Raw genomic sequence first — 23460 nt, 5'->3', positions numbered from 1 at the left:
ATTGCCAGGAAAATCATTAGTCATCACTAAGTAAAATTAACAATTTCTTTACTATTTCTGTCGATTCAAGGATCAAGTTACTTTGACATAGTATAGTTCATTAGGCTAGGGAAATTCACTAGTTATCCCTTGGTTGCCTGTCCAAGAGACTACGCAGTGTATACTTCACTGAATGGCCATCGATGTCTCATCATTTCTGATGTAATACTAAATAAAACATAGTAATAGAAATACTGCTGACAAGAGTTTGAGAATCCTAACCCCACCTGGTGGTCCTAATCCATCTCATTCAGAAATGCTGGGTGGTTACTTTTCCTAGTCACATGTGGAAGTTACGAATGACTATTCCCCGAGAAGCCATTCATATAGCTGCATATTTTCCATTTACATTCAGGGTTTTTAATCAATGTCCCGTAACCAAGAGCACATGGTATTTTCTGTTTCCTTAGATTCATTATATTAGGCCTTCAAATTACAAACTTATGCATTGTAACTTATGTGTTATTCTTATATATGCCAGTAAATAAAAACAGGTTACATGAAATCAGAGGCTTAGAGATGCACTTCAGAGGTCTAGACCAAATTTCTGACTGTAAGGAGGGAGATACTAAGGCTCTGTGCCTGTGCCTGCAGAGCCTTGTAAAAGGTCATACAGATACGCTGTAAGAGTGTTAGAGTTCCAACCTCCAGCTTTCTCTCAATCTAGTGTGCTTTTTATTATCGAAGTCTGTATATCCTCATTTTATTGAGTGGGTGGAATGAACGAACACCCTAATTTGAAAACCACTCTTCTATCTATTACTCTAGCCCAAAGTTTTAAAAACAGGTTAAATATTTCTCTGCCGTTGTCTTTCACTTGCTTGGAGAAAACAGCATTGAAACACTTCTGTTTTACGTGGGAATATGCAGGAAGCTGCTTACTGGCTTGCTCCCTAGCCTTTGCTCAGCCTGCTTTTTCTTTGTTCTTTAACTCCTCTGTCTCCTTCGTTAGCCTTCTTTTTAAAGTTAAAATTTTTATTTATTTTTATGTGTATGGGCGTTTTACCTACATGTGTACCTGGTGCTGATGGAGGCCTGGGGCTGGAGTTGCAGACAGTTGTGAGCTGCCATTTGGGTGCTGGGAATTGAACCTGGGTCCTCTAAGAGCAGCTAGTGCTTTTAACCATTGAGCCCACACCAGATAGAGTTTTTAAACAGCCTAGGATCCCTTGCCTAGAGATGGTACTACACAGTGGACCGGACCTGCCCATATCAATTAGCAATCAAGAAAGCCCACAGACATGCCCAAAGGCCAATCTGATGGAAGCAATCCCCTAATGGAGACTTCCCCCAGATATCTGTGGGCTGTCTAGTTGACAGCTGAAGCTAACTAGGAGAAATTTCTTGCATAAACTCTGACAAACCTTCCCCAAACCTGTAATTAGAGTCCCACTGAAAGAAATACATTATTTATTCATATGCCAAGGTTTGTACATTCACCACTCAAGTTTTTTAGGAGTAGAAACAGGCACTTTTTACAGGAAAAAAAGGAGATTGGTAATATAAATGGTACTATCTATGGCTAATGAAAATATCTTAGTTAAATGATGTTCAAATAATATGGTAATGAGAAGCTATATGCTACAGTACTCCAGAAACTATGGAAGCACACCAAAGTCTCATTACAGTGCTTGCATGATCTGAGGCACTGTTAAGAGATTGCTGGCCTCCTAGAATGTACAAAGGTAAGAAGGACACATTCAGGCCACCGGGCATTACGGTGTCACACACACAGACACTGGGCATTACAGTATCTTTCACAACAAAGCTATCACAAGTTAAAATGGAAGAGAGACAACGCCATGCCATACTTATGAACTTCCCACTACTCCAAACAGTAATTCTCAGTTTTCATACATTACCAATCCACAGGCCTAGATAGTCTCGGTCCCACCTAAAACTTTCCCAGCTGGGTCAGTCCAACTTCTAGGAACCAAGAGTGATCACAGACATGTATTGTTTAAATTAAAATTCAGAGGGATTCAGTGTCTTGCCTAAGATCAATCACATAGTTTATTTTTATTGCTGATGTCTGTCTTGTTGAGACAGTGTCTCAATATGTTGCCCTTGGCTAACCTGGAACTCACTATGTAGATCATGCTGGCCTTGAAGATATAGATATCTGCCTACCTCTGTCTCTCTAGTGCTGGGATTAAAAGTATGTACCACCACACTTAGCTCAACCACATAATGTATAACACACGGATCTGTAACTTGAAGCCAAGAGTATGTAACTCTGGGCCATTATATTTTCTTTTATATTCCTGCCACTGCTCAAGAAATTTATAGTAAAAATTCCTAGCCAGCCTGGCCCCACTTTCCTTAACAAATCAAGTTACTACGAATTTGTGCTCACCCTGTGTCTAAAGCTTTGATGGTTTGTATCCATCCAATCACCTGTCCCGACACAAAATAGATTATTAGATACTTGCCATGTCCTTGGCTTTATGCTAGGCACTGAGGCTGTATCGATAAGTAAAAAATAGATCTATAGGTCAAGGAAAATCATTAAGTAGTGACAGTGTCAGTAAAAAACCGTGTGTTAAAGGTTAGGATGGATTAAGAGTTAGTAGCTTGGCAAAGATGCTCATTGGTAAAACAATGGTATGAGTTTTGGGGGTAACCAATCACTTGCTCACTGGATTTAGGGCTCATGGCCAAGAATCTGTAGTTATGGAGATAATAAACCCTAGAAGAGAACCTACTACTACTACGTTGCTAAAAGGATAAAAATGTCTTTTAAACATTAAGCTTTACACCTATAGAGCAGTGCAGGGCTCAGACCTCACCAGAGGAGCTTCTTTTTGCAGTGGACAGTGGTTAATACAGAGACTCAGCACTGGTCAAAGTGCAGAAAACAGGTGTCTGTGGATTGATTGCTCAGCCCCAAAGAAGACATGTATCTCACACTCATTTACCATCATGGATGAGGATGGTGGGAAGTATAGGTTTGAGGGTAGACTGCTGTGATATGCTGTCCTCTGGCTATAACAGGGCCATGGAACTTAGAGCAGCTGTGGTCACCTGCGCAAGACCAAGACAGCCAGCATTCCAACAGGAGGAGGAGGAGGGGTTCTTGAGGCCATACCCCTCCCTGAGGCAGCCAGCATTCCAACAGGAGGAGGGGTTCCTGAGGCCATACCCTTCCCTGAAGCAGCCAGCATTCCAACAGAAGGAGGAGGGGCTCCTGAGGCCACACCCCTCCCTGAGGCAGCCAGCATTCCAACAGAAGGAGGAGGGGTTCCTGAGGCCACACCCCTCCCTGAGGCACAACTGGCAGCTGGTGGTTGCTGGGGGAAGAGTCAGACTTTTTTCTCTAGGAGTGTGGCCTCTAGAAATATATATATATTACATACGGATAGGAAATTCTCAAAGAATGAATAAAAAGTTACATTAAATCTTAACAAGTGAGCAGTTCTAGGTCTGAAGCTTAACAGCATGTAAAAATGCTGTTATGACTAATTATAATGGTCAAAGAAAGTTCTTATGAGAAAAACATGATCTGGAAAAAAAATAAAATTATGTAGGTGTGGAAGACTATTCAAAATAAAGCATATGCAGGAACCCAAGGTAGGAGGATGTCCAAACTGGCAGAAAGGTGACAAAGATGGATGTAACAGAGCCTCAGAGTCAGGAACAGTTATACTTGGCTTAGCAGGAGCAGCAGGAGGCTACTGGTTTTAAGAAAGGGGTTAACATGATCAGATTTAGATTTTATTTATTTATTTATTTTTGAAATAGGGTCTCATTTAGTCCAAGTTGGCCCCAAACTATGTAGATGAAGATAACTTGAACTCATCTTCCCAAGTGATGGAATTACAGAATTGGGCTAACACACCCAGCTTTAACTTCTATTTTCCAAAAGCTCATGCTAAAATGAAGACAGAGACTGTGAAGGAAAGAGCAGACACAGGAAGAACAGTTAGGAGGCCACAGGGAAATGAAGGCAAGACACAGAAGAGATCTTAATCTAAAAGGTAAAAGCAGAAATTAAAATAAACAAGTGGATTTGAGATACATTTCAGAATGTAAAATGTCAGAATCTAGAAATGATTTGCACTTCACTGTGAGAAAGAAATTTCAGAGATGACTCAGGTGTGGGATTACACCTGAAATCACAATGAAAGAAAATATTACAAGTTCATGGCCAAACACAATGGCACACGCCTTTAACCTAAGTTCCAAGGGGGCTGAGATAGAGGCACAGGCAGGTGGACCTCTCTGAGCTCTCCTCTGAGTTTCAGGCTAGCCAGGCTTATACAGTGAGACCCTACTGAAAGGAAGAACGAGAACAGATGGAAGATGGCTGGGGAGGGGAGCGAGAAGTCATGCACTTGGTTCTGGTTGCTTTAGCATAACATAGTAATCAACGAGGTGGTAAGAGAGAGTCCAGAGCAGATGACACAGCTCAGGGGATAAAGGTGCTCACCACTAAGGCTGATGGCCTGAGGTGGATCTCTGAGTTCCACACAGTGAACACTACTCATTTACAGCAGCATGCATGTGTGCCCTCCAATAAATAAGTGAATAATAAATAACAACAAAAATAATAATAAAGATCTGAGTCCAGAATTTTAAAGAGAAGCTAAATATAAAGTGAATTTCCGATTATGTTAGAAAAAATGATAAGCTATTGGAACATGTGAAATCACCTGGCAAGGGCAAAGATGTAGGATTAGACTTAAGGAATTCCAACATCTTATAAACTTGGAGAAAAAAATCTGTAGAGAGTAATTAGAGTGACCAGTGAAAAGAGAGATGACTGAGAGGACATGATGCCACAAGAGGCCGAAGTCAAGACAAGACGGACAAGAGGGTTGTAAGAATAAGAAGTTGCAGATAGATGAAGACTGAGTGGTTACTGAGCTGAACAGGAACTGCTGCAGTAGGTGGTGGCAGAGAGGAAACTATCCAGGTAACAAAAAGAAGCAGAAAATGTAGCTGATGTAAAAGTGCAAACAAGCAGACAGGGCTCAATCAGGAGGGAGAGCAGCGGAGACCAAGAAAGTTACATTTAGGTGGGAAACAGACGCATTGCTATAATGTTACCAATTCTTCACTTGCTACACAGATATGTGAGGTGGTTCCCCGTGGCTGGGCAACCCGAATTAAATCAAATCTTTACAGAGAAGGAAAGGCTCAAGCAGAGGATTTACCACGGTCTAGAATGGAGTACAGTGATGAGGGGCAGAACACGAGAATGCACTGTGCAACTGTGGGGTAGGGATAGTAGAGCTAAATTATCTTTGTAAGTTTTCATTTGTAAATAGAGAAAAGTTTCTAAGCAAAATTGCTCTAAGATTTCAAGACAAGCTGGCAGTCTGTGACACAGTCTTATAACAGTGTAGAAGAAAGCAGAACACTTTCAGTCTGATACCTGTGTACCGAAGGCGGGGATGCTTTGCTTACTTGTGGGCTAGAGTAGAACCTTCTTTTTCTTCTTCTTTTGTTTTTTTGTTTTTGTTTTTGTTTTTGTTTTTTGAGACAGGGTTTCTCTGTATAGCACTGGCTATCCTGGAACTCACTTTGTAGATCAGGCTGGCCTCGAACTCAGAAATCTGCCTGCCTCTGCCTCCAGAGTGCTGAGATTAAAGGCGTGCGCCACCACGCCCGGCTGAACCTTCATTTTCTAAAAGTGCTGAGATACTGGTCAACAAAATTTAGGTTTTGACCTATTTTGAGATAAACATATTTGTCTCACAAACATAACTAATAATGTTACATATAAAACAATTTAATAAGTCTTATAAGTCAAAGTATTTTTATATTATATCTCATCTTGTAAGCAGAAAGAAAATAAAGAAAAAGTAACTTAGAAGAGTAAAATCAATTAGAAACAGTGAAGAATCAGAGGACCAATACAGGCAGACAGAGAAGGCAGATGAGGCCCCTGACAGGTGATCTACTAAGACCTCTCCAATCCCTCCATTGCCTCCCCTCATCGTGTCTATATATAGCCGAGACAAAAGACCTCTAAGCCAACTGTTTTTCTGCCCGATCATGCCAGTGATACTATCAATGCTCCAGCAAGCTTACTTTCCCAGGAGTCTCCTAATCAATATTGAACTTGACATCAACCTGGTGCTGTTGTCCAGTGTTCTAGGCTACTTCCTGAACTCAGTAGTTCAAAGAAAATCAAAATCAAAATGAAACCCACTCACACTTGAATCTGCTAAACTAAGACCCCCCCTCCTGTGAGAAAAATGAGAAGTATGTTTATAGAACACTGGGCTCTGTGGGAGGACTGATGGATATAATTTAAGAATATTTTTAAAGTTAATGAAATGAAACAAGGCGAGGAGGATTCGGATTCAGAAGATGAACCACACGTATAATCGTCTTACTGTATTCTGAGGACCATCTTCATTCTCCCGCATGTAGAAGGGCTTGAGTTCTGATGGATAATTAATGACAAAGACTGGTATGTTGCCACAGTGTCTCACCAGGTACTTCTCATGTTCCGTTTGGAGATCAACACCCCACTGTAACAAGAAACAAGAAGAAAGGGCTATAGTACACACATGAAAACAACCTTTACCAGCTTTCTGCCCTTGGAGCTCAATGATGTGTGCAGCTGTCTGCCAAGGTCACACAGCTGACTAAACCAAAGGGGGAATGCTTGAGAATAAGAACAGCAGAAGGCCCGGAAAGATGAAAGCTGAAATCAGTAGATAAACACTATTGTTTCTGTGCCCCGTCTCAGGGAGTAGCATCAGCAAGCACAGCACAGGCAAGAAAACAAAACACTTTCTAAAAGGATAAAACTGATGCATAACTATGGCATTTTTATTAATATTACCTAGAGCATTTCCCCTAGTTACTATTTCTAAGTCTCAGGAAATTAAACAATGGGCGATAGTACTGAGCCTATCAAGATGGCTTTTCTCAATCTCTATTTTAGTAAAAGTCAATTCATATGCAAGATGTTCTTTGATGACTATGTAGCAATACTGTTCAGTCTATTTATTTAGTAAATACTACTGTGACTATTAAATTCCAGGTGGCATTTTAAGTACTCGATATGGTAGTTTAAAAAACCCAAAAACTAAACAAGCAAAGAATTCCCAAAATGGTATCATTCTTGACTTCCTGAAGCTTGACAGAAAATATCAAAGAAGAAATTACACAAAGAATTAACTGACTTTAAAACCCACAAGTGCTGCTGGCTGGTGGCACACACCTATAATGCCAGCCATTGGGAGGTAGACACAATCAGCATCACCCTTATCGGAAGCTGGAGGCCATCTGACCTGCATGAGATCCAGCAAAGAAGCTCTAGTTACTGATAAGCTGTGTTAAGAGCATATGACAGCTTGAGACGGGACAATGGTAAAGGATTGTTTAAAGGCATAGATAGCACATCATATTACCTTACTATTCCCACAGGTTTGGCAATACTCTCTACCCCAAACACTTTAAACAGGAAATTTGAACAAGATGAGGAATTAGGGAAAACTATTTTAGATTCATTTTCTTAAGAGTAATTCTCCTACTTAAATATAGATTGGCCTGCATATAATGGTTATAGATAAACAAAAATTATAAAACTGCCCCTGATTTTATAAAGGTAGGTTAAAAAATTTACAATTCCCCAATCCAGGTGGTTTATTTGTATTACTAGGTTTTTCTGTTGAGGTCAGCATGACTTTGTTCTTAGTCTTGACTTCTCAGATGTTTGATTGGCCACAAAAGACACAGGGGGTCTCCTGTATGTTTGTATGCTACAGACTAACAAGATGCAGCAGGTCTGCACCAAATGAGCATAAAAATAACTTAACTGGAAGATAAAGCTGGATGAACATGTTATTCATGGAGAAAGGAAATATCACACAATCAATATTTTCCCCTACCATATCTCCATTTGGTGTTAATCAAAACATCCACTGGCAATTTAATTAAAAAAAAAAAAAAAGCAACATACATCAGTTATGTGTAATAAAGGAATGGAAACAAAGAAAAAAAATTTTTTAAAAGTAAGAAAACATTATTCACCCAGACAGTGATGGTGCACGCCTTTAATCTCAGCTTTCAGGAGGCAGAGGCAGGTGAATCTCTGAATTCGAGACTAGCTTGGTCTTCCAGGATGGCCAGGGTTACAGAGAGAAACCAGGGGTGGGGTAGGGAAGACAGCATTACCAGACTCCAGCCAGGGAAGCAGTTATGCTAACTAAAGTTAGTAACCTCTTCCCCAGCTACCCTAAAGCCATTCCTCCAGTCTCATCCCCAAGCTCTGTAGCAAAATACTTGCCGCAGCCATGCCATGCTCTTCAGTGGGTCATACGGATCTCTCACTTCTAACTCATTACTTTATCCCAGCTCGCAAACCTACTAGGCACTCCCTGGGAACCCACAGGTCATTCCAGCCAGGAAAGTAGGCAGGGCCATGTATCTTCACCTCTTTTTGTTCCTCCAAATCTAATCCCCCAGTCTCAGCTTGTAACAGACTACTTGTGGTAGCCTCTCATTACTCTCTCTACCTCCATTCCGAGAGGACCCAGCAGATCCTGGTGGAACATCCTGCTTCTCTCTCCCGGGGACCCCCTCAGCCCACCCTCAGATCATCCCTCATTCCTGGGTCAGTTCTCAATACCTAGAAACACATTTTACCTGGAACCCTCAGTGGCCACACTTAGCAGTATCGCTGAAGAACAAAACACCCACCCAACAATGACAAGACCAGATATCGTGGGGAAGAATTACAATGTTTCCAAACTCAGAAGGCTACATGCCAATGTAAAAACACATCAGCAACAACCAGAACAATATGTCTCCACTAGAGCCCACAGCAGGTCCTGAGTATTTTAGCATAGCTGAACCATATGACAAAGACTTTATGAAAAAGATAGATGTTCTTAAAGAGGGAAGGAAAAAAAATCCTTAAAGAAAGCTATGAACATACACTAACAAGCAGCAGAAGGAAATGAGTAAAACAGTTTAAGACCTGACAGTGGAAATAAAATCAATAAAGAAAACCCAAACTAAGGAAAATATGAAAATGAAAAATTTAGGAATGCAACAGGACTCTCATAGGCAAGCCTCATCAACAGAATACAAGAGATGGAGGTGAGAATCTCAGGCACTGAAGACATATATATATGAAGATGCTATAACTGAAACTGCCAAATAATGGGGGAAGGACAGAGCCCCAACTGGCTATCTCTTGTCATTAAATGAAGCTTCTAGTACTGGGTTTAGGTTACATCTAATTGCACTATTGGTGTGTGTGTGGGGGGTCTCATGGGAATCACCAAATGACCCAGATTAGTGCCTAGACTATCAGCTGCTCTCCACAAACTGATGGAAGCCCCGACTGCTAAAGACAACACTTGAATAACTCACTCAATGTTGAGAAGTCGAGCTGCTGTATATGAAGAACTTTACCCCTAATTTCTGTCATCTTGGCATAGAAGGTACTCTGCAAGCTACCAAAACAAACAAACACATAAGTAAAAGCCCAACCATAAACCCTTGGATTGATAATGCAGTCCTACCTGTGAGATATGCTAATTCAATGGTGGCACAAAGCTTGCTGGAGTAACCAACCAATATCTGATTTGACCGAAGGCCTACTCCACGAACTGGAACCTATACCCGACACTGTTTGGTGACCAAAAACCAGAGACTAAATAGCCCAGGGAATCTAGGGTAAAATATTACTGATCTTTTAAAAAAAGGTAGCAATAAAATGACTCCTAATGACATTCTATACTCAAAGGTCAGTGCCTTGCTCAGCCATCATCAGAGAGGCTTCCTCCTGCAGCAGATGGGAACAAATACAGACACCCACAGACAGGCTCAGCCCTAGATGAGATGTCTCCATCAAACACTGCTCTCAGGGTTCAGGGAACCTTGCAGAAGAGGAAGTGGAAAGAGTCTAAGATCCAGAGAGGGTGGAAGACTCCCAAGAAAACAAGGTACTCTAAACCAACATGATCAAAGCTCATATGAACTCAGAAACTAAAGCAGCACGCACAAGGCCCGCATGAATAATGGCTTCCAATTTAGTGTTTTTATGGGAGTCCTAAGAGTGTGAATGAGTGGGTCTCTGCTTCTTGTGCCTTCTCTTAGACTTTCTTTCTGTTTGTTTTGTCCAGTTTTAATATATTAGCTTTTGTTTTGTCTTATTATGTTTCATTTTATATTATCTCTTAGAAACTCACATGATTTATAATGAGAGACAGAAAGGGTATGGAAGGGGAAGGGAGGAACTGAAAGAAATAGAGGAGGGGAAACCATAATCAGAACATTATATGAAAAAAATCTAGTTTCTGAAAGAGGGAAAAAGAAAAAGAAAACATTGCTGTAGTAGTTGGTATTTGGTGGAACCAAGTTGCAGTTCCTAACTGAGAATGTACTCTCGGTCTGTAGAAAAGAGGTCTGGACATGTCCTGACGTCTGTATCACAGAGCGTGCACGCACACCCGCCACTTACAACTGCTCCCATGAATCCGTCTCACTGGATTTGTTGGATCAGATTCTCATCTGTTGCAGTGATAATCAGTCGCTCATAATAGGCTTTCATTAGTTACTAGGTTTGTGTGCCTCAGTTTAATATTTTGCCCAAATACATTTCATCCTATAACTTCTTTGTCTATCAGCTTTCAACATTATTTAGAATATACATGTGCAAACACTACTTGATTTATACAGTAATAATCTATAATTATCATTTTCCCTTTTGAATTTTCATCTTGTTAAACTTGGTATATTCCTTTAAAGCCTTTAATTATTTCTATTCCAAATGATAGAATTCTCTTCTAAAATCATTTTTATTGCCACACATGGTGGTGTACACCTTTAAACCTAGATCTCTGTGAGTTCCAGGCCAGCTTAGTTTACATAATGAGTTCCTGGTCAGCCAGGGCTTCACAGTGAGACTCATCTCAAAGTTATTCTCAACCATGTTCAAAAAAAAAAAAAAAAAAAACCAAACTCACTAAGTCTATGCACAGTTCCACAAATTCTCATGTCACCAATACATACACACACACACACACACACACACACACACACACACACTACCTTGGGTGTAAAGGCGAAGTTCTGGGATGCTTGCTTTAAGATCTCAATTGCCTCCGTATAAGAAATGCTGGGAGAAAACAACACAAAAGTGAATAAAGGTTAACACCACAGAAGATTTTTACACTAGGCCCATTTAAACCAGAAAACCAAACCAATTCCAATATAATCTGTGAGGCCATGAGTGAGTACCAGGCAATCAGGAGTTCAGGCTGACCTAACCTTACGGAAATGAGATCTGCATGAAGAGAAGTGGCTGTTTACTAGTCCCACTCCTGGCCAGCATGCAATGGACACAAGAGTCCGGTCAGAAAGTAGAGCTTCTCAGTACCCATGCTGTGTCAATGCTCTACTAAAAGGTATGGAATATTGAGGCTCAAAGAGTAAAAGGCCTTTCTAGAAGTTATCAGTTATTTACTCGTCTAGCAATCATGTATGTCACAGCTCCTAGATGCTAAGCATTACTCTAGGTACTGGGAAATGACAAACAAAATAAAGCTTCTGCCTTCTTGGGGCCAAGATGTGTGCGTTGAGGTGTGGGGCAAACTAAACAAATAACAACAGTGATAGAGAACTATTACAAAGAAAAATACAGTAGGGATACAGTAGGGCAGGTGTCTGCCATTTTAGAGGAGATGTTCAGGAAAGGCACTCTGAGTTGGTGACATCTGAAGAGAAACCTGCAGCAGAAAACGGGGGTGGGGTGGGGAAGAGCTGTATAAATAACTGGGAGGAATATTCTAGATGAAAAGAATAGCAAGTCCAGGGCCTTCTGTGAGGAACAGTCTGTCCCACTAAGGAACAAAAAGGTCAGCGTGACTGGAGCATACTGAGCCAGGGGGAAATCCCAAGGAATTTGGTAAGAAGGCAGTCAGATCGTGAGCACTTCTTCAGGCCCTGGTAAAAGCCTTTGTAACATAGTTTAACATAGTCCTAGTCATTCTAGGACTGACTGCTGAGGAAAACTAGTATTGGTTTTCTCACTAAGAAACTTCTCATGCCTACCATGAGAAAACTCCATTGCATGAGTGTGCACACCTAAAAGCTGAGGTAGGAGGACTGCTTAAGCCCAGGCGTTCAAGGCTAGTCTGAGCAACAAAGGGAGAAGATGGTTAGAGAGAAAATGAAGGGAAGGAAGAAAGGGAGGGAGGGAAAATAAAAGCATATATATCTCTTGCCTTGTTCCCCAGGCACAGAATTTATTTCTTCTTACGTTTTAAAGTTTACTTTATGTTGTATTTATGATTATGTATGTGTATGTACACTACATGTGTGCTGGTGCCTATGGAGGACACAAGAAGGCACTGAACCTCTGGAACTGGAGTTTTAGATGGTTGTGAGCCACTATGTGTGTGTGCTGAGAATTGAACCTGGGTCCTTTTGTAAGAACAGCAAGTGCTCTGAATTTCTGAGAAACTTTCCCAGTCCCTCCTCTTAATAGTATACGCACTGTTAGCACTACCTGTGTACTCTTTTACAAGATTATGAATAAGTATGTGAATATTTATAACACCTATTTTAGTAAATGTCAGAGCATATATCATATACACTTTTACTCAAGATTGTATGTTATTGAACACTGTATTGCAATGAAAACTGTGTTTCATTAGACAAGGTCTCATGTGGCCCTGGCCAGCTGAAGGTAACCCTGAACTCCTGATCTTCCTGCCTCTACTTCCTGAGCACTGGGGTTACAAGCAAATGCCAGCACATGCAGTTTTATGTGATGCTGAGGACTGAACATGATGTCATTCTTCATGCTTGTGAGAGAAGCTCGATAACAACTGAGCTACATCCACTGCCAAAACCTGTTTTGAAACAGTTTCTCTGTGCAGCCCTGGCTGTCTTGGAACTCTGTAGACCAAGCTGGCCTCGAACTGAGAGACCTGCCTGCTTCTGCCTCCTATGTGCTGGGATTAGAGGCATGTGCCACCACCACTTGGTAGGAACTTCATTTTTTGAATTAAAACACAACATTCTAAGTATATTTATGTGTGTTTATTTACTTTAACTAATTACCCATTAATGGTATTTCAGATGTTTTCAATCTTTTGCTACTCTAAATCATGACTAAACACCTCTCTAGTGCATATGAGAAACAGGATTATTGGGTCAAAACCTAATTTTTATGTACTCTGAAGTATACTGCCAAATTTAATGGCCTCCCTTTCACAAGGTCATTAAAAAATGTATGTACATGGACCAGAAGCATATGAACATGTTCGTAGCAAAGACACACCAGTTTCCTTGCAAATTATAAGAGATACTGTGACAGTGCTCCGGATGATTTTTTTTTTTTAAATCTACAAAGCTTTCTGAAGAACCCTGAACTCAATCTACCTAGTACAAACTTATGCTCTGAATTTCACACCTATACAAATGAACTAGAAAATGTTTTTACGGTACAAAAAAAAAAAAAAAAAAAAAAACAAGCCAGCTCCCAAAGCCATGTTTTGAGTGACAGACTTTGTTCTAGAGTGAACATTTTATTCAAATTACGCTCTGTGCATTTCTAAGCAAGCAGTGGTGGTGGCTGGTTGTGGGAGTAATAATTAAAGCTGAGTATTGTGCAGAAGGGAATCTAAAGCTTAGGGAGAACATGAGCAACTTGCTAGAGCTCTCTATCCTGTGTAAGAGGCAGTCTGCTGACTCAGCCTCTGCTTTCAATGGCTAAGAGAGTGTCTAATGTTTATATTGTCATGTGTTCCTCCAGAGTAAGAGTCACAGGCACCGTGGTCTTCTGACTCCACTACTTAGTAATATTAATTGCTTTGACTTAAAACATGTTTAACTTTTATAATATGATAAGTACATTCAAAAATTAAGTATTTGTACACGAAAGAGTTTGTCTGCAGCTCCTTCCTTAGACATTGTTCTAGCCCGTCAATTACTTTGTATGCTCTACCAATTACATTGAGAAACGTTAAGAAGCAATAGTTTTTATACAGTTGTTTTGTTTCATTATGAAGAACTAATGATTCCAAACATTTCTTCTGGGGATAACGATCTCCATTCCCCTCCCCCACTCCCTCCTAATTAAAGCGTGGCTTTCAAGTTCAGATTACAGCTCTGACACTGGATATCCTTAATGGGCTTCTAAAGTCTCTCTAAGTATGTTTCTTGATATGCATAAAGGATATTTCTTTGCCTTTCCAGAAACTGTTTCCAAAGTGAGGAAAAAAGGAAAAGCGTTGTGATTTACTTAGTTTACTTTGGGGATCTAATCATGGCATTTGACATACTCACTGTGGTAGTTATAAGTACTCTAGAGGTGATATAGTAGATGCCTATGGGTTATATGCAGGTAGTATGATATTTTATAGAGGGCCTCAACCATACAAATTTTAGTATATCTGGGGCTCTGGGAACCAATTTCCAGGGATGTCAAGGGATTACTATACAAGGTATACATTTTAGTAATATAAACCACAATTTCTACCTTCTTATATCTTGGTATGATTCATTTATTTAATAACACATGGGTTTTCAACTATGAGCTAAGTATAAGAGCAATAAAAATAATTAGAATCTGGGTCTTGCCTTGATCTGGTATGATAAACACAGAGATACATTAACAAAAATTATAACTCAATATGCTACAGTAGTCAAGTATGATCAAAATCCAGAAAAAAATCATAATATCTACTTACATTAGGAAGTTGTTTTTTAGCATATGTTCTAGTCTGCCCTTGATAAGACAAAAGACAACAGAGTTTAAATGTAATGAATTATATTCACTATATATAATTAATATACTTAAGGAGCTATGTATTTTGCTGTATCCACAAGCTTATTACCTTCTGGCCAGAAGCTATGAACTGGTGACACAGTTCAACATCTTCAGGACAGTGTGAGAGAACCATCTCGGTGGTCGCCTTGAAGAGTTCCTCCATGACCTAAGAGGAATGAGACACAATTGCCTGAGCATTAGTTTTATACAAAAACCTCCAAGGCTTCAGGGCTTGAAGGATTTTCCTCTAGCTTCCAGCAACTAAAACTCAACTAAGCTTGTTAATCCCTGAATGAATTATGAGCTGTCAAATGAACAGCCATCACTGACTAACTGTCTCTTTGCTTATCAATAAACTCACTTGCAGAATTAAAACAATCATGGCACCTCATTCACAGGACTGTTGTGAGAATTATATTAAATAACCCTGTATACTAGCTTAGCTCTTGGTTCAGAGAAATATTCATGATATTAGACTTTGTGAAGAGAGAACTTTTTGTGAAGTGGTTGGGTCAGTCAATGGTAAATGAAAGGAAACTTGAAAATTTAAGAAGCAACAACATGCATCTAAATAATAATTGTATATATGTTTATTTGTTAAAATATAAATTAGTATATGAGAATTAATTCTATTAAGCATATCCCCATAAGACTCATGGGTGACCTGTTTTCCTTAGAAGAAAGCAGTTACGAGAATGGAAAATATTTCTGAAGTATTTTACTTGTTTAATTACTCATATCTTTTGAGACAGGGTCTCAGCAGCCCTGGCTGGTCTGGAACTCGCTATGTAGATCAGGCTGCTCTCGCACTCACAGAGAAGACCGGGATTATTAATGTTACCACACCCAGGCAAGAGTTTCTGAGTTACCAATAGCATAAGTAGTTATGACAATAATTTGGGGGGTAGAAAAACAAGAAGAATCCACAAATGAAATAAGAGTAAAAAAAAGTTGAAGGGACTCGATTAAACCAGGCCAAAGTGTTCGAAGGCCTTCATATTCTACAGTTGACTATAGGTGCAATATAAAACGTAAACTATTGATATGTGGAGGGCTGGGAGTGTGGTTTAGCTGGGAGGTGCTTGCTTAGCTCCCTAACATTGCACAAATTGGACAGCGTGGCAGTGGCAGTTACAGGCACACCTATAACCCTAGCACCGGAGAGGTAAAGACGGGATCAAGGGCTCAATATCATTCTAGGATATATGAAAGCCTGTTTCAAAAAAACCAAAACTCTAAAAGGACCATATGCAGACTGTTTACATTCTAAAATAAAAAGAAAAGTAGACCTCTCAGTGGAGAGAAAGTAGAATGAGGGGACTTGAGAAAAGGAAGAGCAACCAACTGGCGGTTAAAGGCCCTCTACATCCAGGTCCAGCCTCTATCACCTTCCAAGACAGCAGTGAGACAGATAAAGCCAAGTACCTGCGTGATGTCCCTCAATTACAGAGCAAAGTAAACAGCAGGAGGAGGGAAGAGCAGCTGGACTGTGGAAGAATGAGTCTGACTGCCTGTGTTGTTAACTGCTGTCTTAGGAGTAAAAACTTTAACTTGAAGATGGAAATCCTGCCCTCCATCCCAAACTCTGACCTTCAGACTGAGTTCTAGAAGCACATCTGATAAAATCAGGAACTACGATGAGGGGTGAGTACAAGATGTTTATAAAAATTACTAAAATAGTCTTTATTAATTACTTATGATTCATGAATAAAAAATTTTATAACACCGAGTCAAAACTTAAGTGCACTGGGAGAAAAGGAGAAGCAGGAGGTTACTTTTTTCTGTGTTTAAAAAAAGATTTATATTTTGAGTCATTCGACAACAGATGCTGAGTCCCACTAGTAGAGTGAGTTAAGTAGCAAATCTGCCACCCAAACTTCAATATTCTCTCTTAATGCTGAGTTTCATGAGTACAGTTAACTGCCTGGCCTTGCCGACACACATGCGCCACGGCGGTCCATGGCAGAGGGCAGAGGACGACTTTCACAGCTGGTTCTCCGTTTCCTCCGAGGCTTCCTGGGCTTGAAGTCCATCAGGACTACATGGCCAAAAACTTTATCCACGCTGAGCCATCTTGCTGGTGCTGACACCTCATCCTTACCAATCCCAGTGCTGAGCTGTCACTGACTGCATGAGTCAGCACCAAGACTCACAAAATCAGTCAGAGGTCTTCTTGTGTAATTATGAAGGAAACTGCCCAAATGGGTGTTCTTCTTTTTATTTTTAATTTTTAAATATAAGACAGGGTCTTTAAGATTTACTTTTTATGGTAATTCTTGTTTTGTCTTTTTGAATCAGTATCACTTTGTAGCTTACACTAGCCTGGATCTTATAATCCTTCTGCCTCTGCCTCTCCAGTCATGTCTTTGTGCGATCATATCCAAAGCTAAAATGGCAAATTAATGTTTACCATAGCTAAAACCATTTCTCTGTGAATGATATTGCTAAAAGAGTGGAAAGACAAACTGCCAACACTAGGAGAAATATTTTCATATTATGTATCTGAAAAAGGATATATATTTGAAAATGAAGAAATCTCAATGCTCAACAACAAAGGTTCAGGTGTGGAGGTGCATATCTTCCCAGAATTCAGGGGGTGGAGGGGCAGAATGCCTGAGTTCAAGGCCACCCAGGGCTACACAGTGATGCCATCTCAAAAAACCAAAACAATCAAGGTTCAACAACAAGAAAACAGGCAACTTGACTAACACTAGAAATTGATAGTTGCTAGGCAGATGACAAGATGTTTAACACAGAAACCCTCAAGATATACTGGGGAAATACAAAATAAAATCACAGCATGATGCTGGTACATAGGTAATAGAATCACACATATTCATTAATTAGTGTATATCTGTCTCTTTCACAGACTCATAGATACAAGCACATCCTTGACTAACTACTAGTGCTAAGTAGACAAACTAGTCTTTGCATATTGCTTGCAGGAATGTAACACAGTGTAGTTACCCTGTAAACCGGACAGATTCCTGAAAAAAAACAAACATCAACCTTAGATCTCACTTCTTCACTCCTTGGACCTCACCCAAGAGAGATGAAAACTATGTTCTCACAGAACCTGCACTGGAAGGTTTATAGAAACTTTTTTCATTGCTTTTCAAGACTGAACTAATACAAATGTTCTTCAGTAGGAATGGTAAATGACTGTGGTGAGCCTGTGTCAGGGAACTACCCAGACAACAGGAGAGTCTGATATATAGTATACTAAACAGCAGAAGACAGTCAGGTATGGACACAAGAATGTCCACATGACATTGGACACATGCAGTCTGCAAAGGGCAAATTACTCAAGAGAGACAGAGAAGATGAGCAGTTGACAATGGGAGGAATTAGAATGCAAGGCAGCAATAAGTCGGAGCTGTTTTGTAAGAGCAAAATTGTTCCATAATTTGACTGTAGTCATAGTACCAGGTGGATATATGCCTGAAAACTTATAGTTTACATGAATGTGATACTAAGAAAACAGACATAAATCAAAACTGTCACAGGAAACCACTGTGTGTTTCTCATAGTGTCAGAGAGTTGTCTCCTCATCCAAAGCCACTAGACACACAATGGCTCATCCCTCTTGGGTCATCTGACCTTGTATATTACTCCCAGACTTATATATATATATATATATATATATATGTGTGTGTGTGTGTATATATATATATACACACACACACATACACATACATACATACACACACATATATATCGCTGGTATTATTATATATCAATATATATAAACTTATATATATATGCATATATATGTATATATATAATAATACCAGCAAGAATATCTTAGGGTGGTGATAAAATGACTGATGTTATGGTTCACGTTATTCTTGAGTATTTATCACTAGTGCTTAAAAATCCATCAGCTAAAATATCTATAAACAACTCTAACAACAGAGAATGAATGAACGAGAGAAAATAGAATGGAGTAACGATACGCTCAAGTATGTTTTAAATTTTATTACATTTTGAAAATGATTTATTTTTTATTTTATATGTATGTTTTGCTTGTATGTATGACTGTGCACATGTGTGTACCTGGTGCCTGTAGAAACCATAACCCCTAGAGCATCAGATCCCTTAGAACTGTACTTAAAGACGGTTGTGAGTTGTTGCATGGGTGCTGGGAATCAAACCCAGGTCCTCTAGAAGAGCAGCCATTGTCCGTAACCATAGAACCATCTCCAACGCCAGTGCTACATTTGTGGATTAATTCTGTGATGCCACAGTACTACTGTGAAGGTCAGCTCTCCTCTTCTGCCAGTCTCCCAGGCCTCACCCTTAAGTCGTCAGGCTTGGCAGCACTTACCTTTACCCACTGCATGAAAACCGGAACTGCACTCTGTTTACATTCACCACAGTGGAACTTACTTATCCATTTCTCAATGTTCTTATGAAAAAAACTTGAGGAAATGAAAGTATTTTGCAATCTTGCCACGTGTCTAACAATTTACATATTAATCTTCATAACCTTTCCCTTTGGTGTCTATGTTGAGGCAGTAGAAATAGGGTAGAGGCAGATATGGGGAGGTCTGAGAGTGGCTCCTTTCCTCACAGTGCACTCAGTATCTAAGTGAAGAAAAATAACACTGGGTGGTGGGCGCAAATAAAGCTGTTTAAGGAATGCATACCGTTCTTTAAGGCTCAGAGTTTGACTGCACATAGTCAGCACCAGGGTTTTTCCAGAGACATTACTAGCATTTTGAACTAGATAATCCCTCAGAGGAAGAGAAGACATTTTGCGAGTGATAAGGCCTTGAAAGCCATCTGTGGCTCTGGCCATTACATACTGGTAGTAACTACCCTGCCCATCACCACCTACTCCTTTAAGGATAAGCAGCAATGTCCCATGAGTGACACTGACCTACATAAGCAGTGGAAGGCATTGCAATGCATGGCCAAATACATTATCTGGCAATGTTAGTTGCTGACAGACTGACTCTTCAGGAACTGCCAGCCCAAAGGCACTGCCTTACTCAAGGGTGTGTTTCTTTAAGGCTAGCTAACCACGTCAAATACCTGGGTGATAGGGGAAAGCACAAAAACCCTCCTTCCTGTACACAGAAGGAAAAGTTATTTCTAGCTTCTGACGTCTTCATGGAAAATGAAGCCATCTCTGTTGATGTATCAAAGTTCAACGTTGCCCTCTCCTCACTGCTTTGATCCTTTCCTTACAGGCAGTGTGCTCAAGAGCATTCCTGGAGGTTCCTCAGAAAACTGGAAATAGATTTATCTGAAGACCCAGCAATACCACCCCTGGACATATACCCAAAAGGTGCCCCACCACACCAGAGAGGCACGTGTTCCACCATGTTCAAAGCAGCCTTATTTGTGACAGCCAGAAGCTGGAAACAACCCAGATGTGCCACAATGGAAGAATGGATAAAGATAATGTGGTTCTTTTACACAATGTAATACTACTCAGCTATTAAGAACGTGGACATCCTGAGTTTTGCAGGCAAATGGATGGATCTAAAAAATATCATCCTGAGCGAGGTAACTCGGACCCAAAAGAACATGCATGGTATGTACTCACTAAGAAGTGGATATTAGCCAAAAAAAACCCAACAACAACAAAAAAAAACAAAACAAAAACAAAACAAAACCAAAGTACAGAATCCTCAGGATTCAATCTACAGAGCTCAAGAAGGTTAGTTAACAAAGCCGAAGGGCCCAAGTGAGGACACCTCGATCCTACTTGGGAGGGAGAAGGAAAGCAATCACGGTGAGCAGAGGGAGGGAGGGACCTGGGTAGCAGAGGGGGCAGGAAGGGAAAGAGGGGAACATGATCAGGTATTGGGGGGCAGGTAGAGAATAGGGTTGAAGCTCTGAGGGCCAGCAGAAAGAATGGAAACAGGCAACCTTAGGAGGTAGGAGGTCGGGGGGTGGGGGGAGGACCCTCTAGAATATACCATAGACCTGGAAGGACTCTCAGGACTCAAAGGGAAGGACCTTAGATGAAATGCCCAATAGTGGGGAGAGGGAACTTGTATAGTCCACCTCCAGTAGAAGACAGGGCATCAAGTGGAGGCATGGGGTTCCCATCCCACAGTCAAAAATTAAGACCCATAATTGTTCCTGTCTGAAAGAACTACAGGGACAAAAATGGAGAAGAGACTGAGGAAAAGGAGGTCCAGTGACTGGCCCAAATTGGGATCCAGCTCAAGGAGAGGCTCCAAGACCTGACACTATTATTGATGTATGTACTTACAGATAGGAGCCTAGCATGGCTATCCTCTGAGAGGCCCAGCAAGCAGCTAAAAGAGTTAGATGCAGATATTTACACCCAACCAATGGACAGAAGCCGGGGACTGTTGTGGTTGAATTAGGGAAAGGCTGGAAGAAGCTGAGGAAGAGGGTAACCCCACAGAAAGACCAGCAGTCTCAACTAACCTGGACTCCCAAGATCTCTTAGACACTGAGCCACTAACCAGGTAGCATACATTATCTAATATGAGGCCCCCAACACATACATAGCAGAGGATGCCCTGTCTGGCCTCAGTGAGAGAAGATGCACCTAACCCTGGATAGACCTAAGGCCCCAGGTAGTGGGGAGGTCTGATGGGGTAGATGAAGGGTGGAGACATCCTCTTGGAGACAGGGGAGGAGGAACTGTCAGTGGGCGGATCGGGATGGGGATAACAAGTGGACTTTAAAAAAAGATATAATAGCCAGGCGGTGGTGACATAAGCCTTTAATCCCAGCACTTGGGAGGCAGAGGCAGGCGGATTTCTGAGTTTGAGACCAGCCTGGTCTACAGAGTGAGTTCCAGGACAGCCAGGGCTACACAGAGAAACCCTGTCTCGGAAAAAAAAATATATAATTATAACAATAATAATAGAAACATTTGCCAGCAGGGGCTGGAGAGATGTCTAAGCAGGTGAGACCACTTGCCTGGGTTTGATTCTTGGCACTCACAAGGTGGCTCACAACTGTCTGCAACTCTAGTTCCAGCAGCTCTAATACCCTATTCTGGCTTTGCAGGTAAAACACTCATACATTTAAAATAAAATAAAATTAAAATCTTAAACAAAAACCTGGGATGGAGAGATGGCTCAGATGTTATTTACTGAAGATCCAAGTTCAGATCCCAGCATCCATGATGGGTAGATTATAACTGCCTGTAACTCAAGCTCCAAGGGGATCCAAGATCTCTGGCCTGCTTGGGTATTTAGTCTCATTCTTTCTCAATATTTTTGTCTGTCTGTCTCTCTGTCTGCCTCTGTCTCTACCTCTTACATGTGACTTAAAAAAAAAAAAAGACAAGAAAAGAACTCTGATGGCAATAAATCTGTCACAGAGTTTAAGAGAAAAGGACGTGGCCATAAAGTCATGGCTCTACCCTACCTTAGTGCCTATGGTTTAAAATGCTCATTTACTAGGTGAATAGGAGTTTAAGACATACAATGAGTAGAAAGTAAAGCTAACAGTTCATTATTTTTAAATTATGTTAAGTTAAATTGAACATTATAAATCCAAGCTAAGAGACTACCCAAATATTACTGATAGAATTTAAAATAGTAACAGTTAATTTTTTCTGAGTAATTAGTAAGTTATCAGTCAGATACACACACGCACACGCACACGCACACACACACACACACACACACACACCTCTGCCTGATTTCAACTGCTCTGTGAAGTAGGAATTAAGATATACTAATTAAATGGATTCCTATTTTCTCCACCCCATAAATCTCTATAATGCAGAAGTACTACAATGTCAGAGATTCCTGAAAATGACAAACTGTATACCTACCTGCATGAGATCCTGAAGGCTTTCAACAAAGGACATCTCTGCTTCAACCATATAAAATTCAGCCAGGTGTCTCCGGCTCTGAGAATTCTCAGCTCGGAATGTTGGACCAAAGGTAAATACTTGGGTAAAAGCTCTGCAATTCAAGATTAAGAACAGAAAAATAAAATACACATGATTCATTGTAAGTATTTAAAATACCCTCAGCTCTTAAGAAAAAAATGTTTTCCATCTATGCTGAGCCCACAAACACACACACACAGTCATTGCTCTATTTCTCTAATGGAGGATAATAATAGTTTCATTAAAAATGTTACATTTATAGAAACCATTTTATCCCAAAGGAATCTGCAACTGCTTTATAAACCCTATGGTTTTCTAAATATAGAAATATAACCACTTCTGAGTGCACTCTACTGCAGCTGCCTTAAACAGCAGGCAACTGCATTTCAAAGCAATCAAGAACAAAGTAAAGGAAAAACAGCACAACCCGAGGCAGAATTAAGAACAATGAAAACTATAATTTCATGTGGATAAGACACGAAAAGGATGTCATTACCATGTAACACACTCGGCAGATATAGATTATTGAACTAAAATCTCAGTACCAGGCATAGCATGCCTATGAGCTGCTGATCAAGGAGACCTAAAAGGCCCCCAAAATACAGTGCTCTTGGTTGTCTACCATAATTAATCTATAAGACCTTTTGACAAAGACATAGCACACCTCAGTTGCAATGACAGAGAAATCAAGCTGGAACTGACTTGAAAAGTTCCTGCTAACTAGTTTTAAAAGTACTAAATGGGGCTGGTGAGATGGCTCAGTGGGTAAGAGCACCCGACTGCTCTTCCGAAGGTCCAGAGTTCAAATCCCAGCAACCACATGGTGGCTCACAAC

The 23460-nt window shown here is 40.4% G+C and overlaps 1 protein-coding gene across 6 annotated transcripts in view; it reads right to left on the bottom strand.

Annotated features, from left to right (window-relative positions):
- Window positions 1-23460, bottom strand: part of Nars2 (asparaginyl-tRNA synthetase 2, mitochondrial) — a 105918-nt gene that overhangs the window by 16761 nt on the left and 65697 nt on the right. For all 6 annotated transcript variants that reach the window (XR_003837109.1, XM_021167574.2, XM_021167576.2 and 3 more), the window contains 5 exons: window positions 22566-22698; window positions 14856-14954; window positions 14709-14746; window positions 11062-11128; window positions 6384-6521 (listed from right to left, as the gene is read on the bottom strand). Coding sequence is in view for 5 of the 6 variants with exons in the window: in XM_021167574.2 (XP_021023233.1) it covers window positions 6384-6521; window positions 11062-11128; window positions 14709-14746; window positions 14856-14954; window positions 22566-22698 (475 nt within the window). In the remaining variant the exon portion in view is untranslated. The remainder of the gene's footprint in view (window positions 1-6383; window positions 6522-11061; window positions 11129-14708; window positions 14747-14855; window positions 14955-22565; window positions 22699-23460) is intronic.

Source organism: Mus caroli, chromosome 7, assembly GCF_900094665.2.
Source record: "Mus caroli chromosome 7, CAROLI_EIJ_v1.1, whole genome shotgun sequence".
NCBI classification, from domain to species: domain Eukaryota; kingdom Metazoa; phylum Chordata; class Mammalia; order Rodentia; family Muridae; genus Mus; species Mus caroli.
Note: the sequence above shows the minus strand (reverse complement) of the source record. Positions and strands in the feature narration are given on the sequence as shown.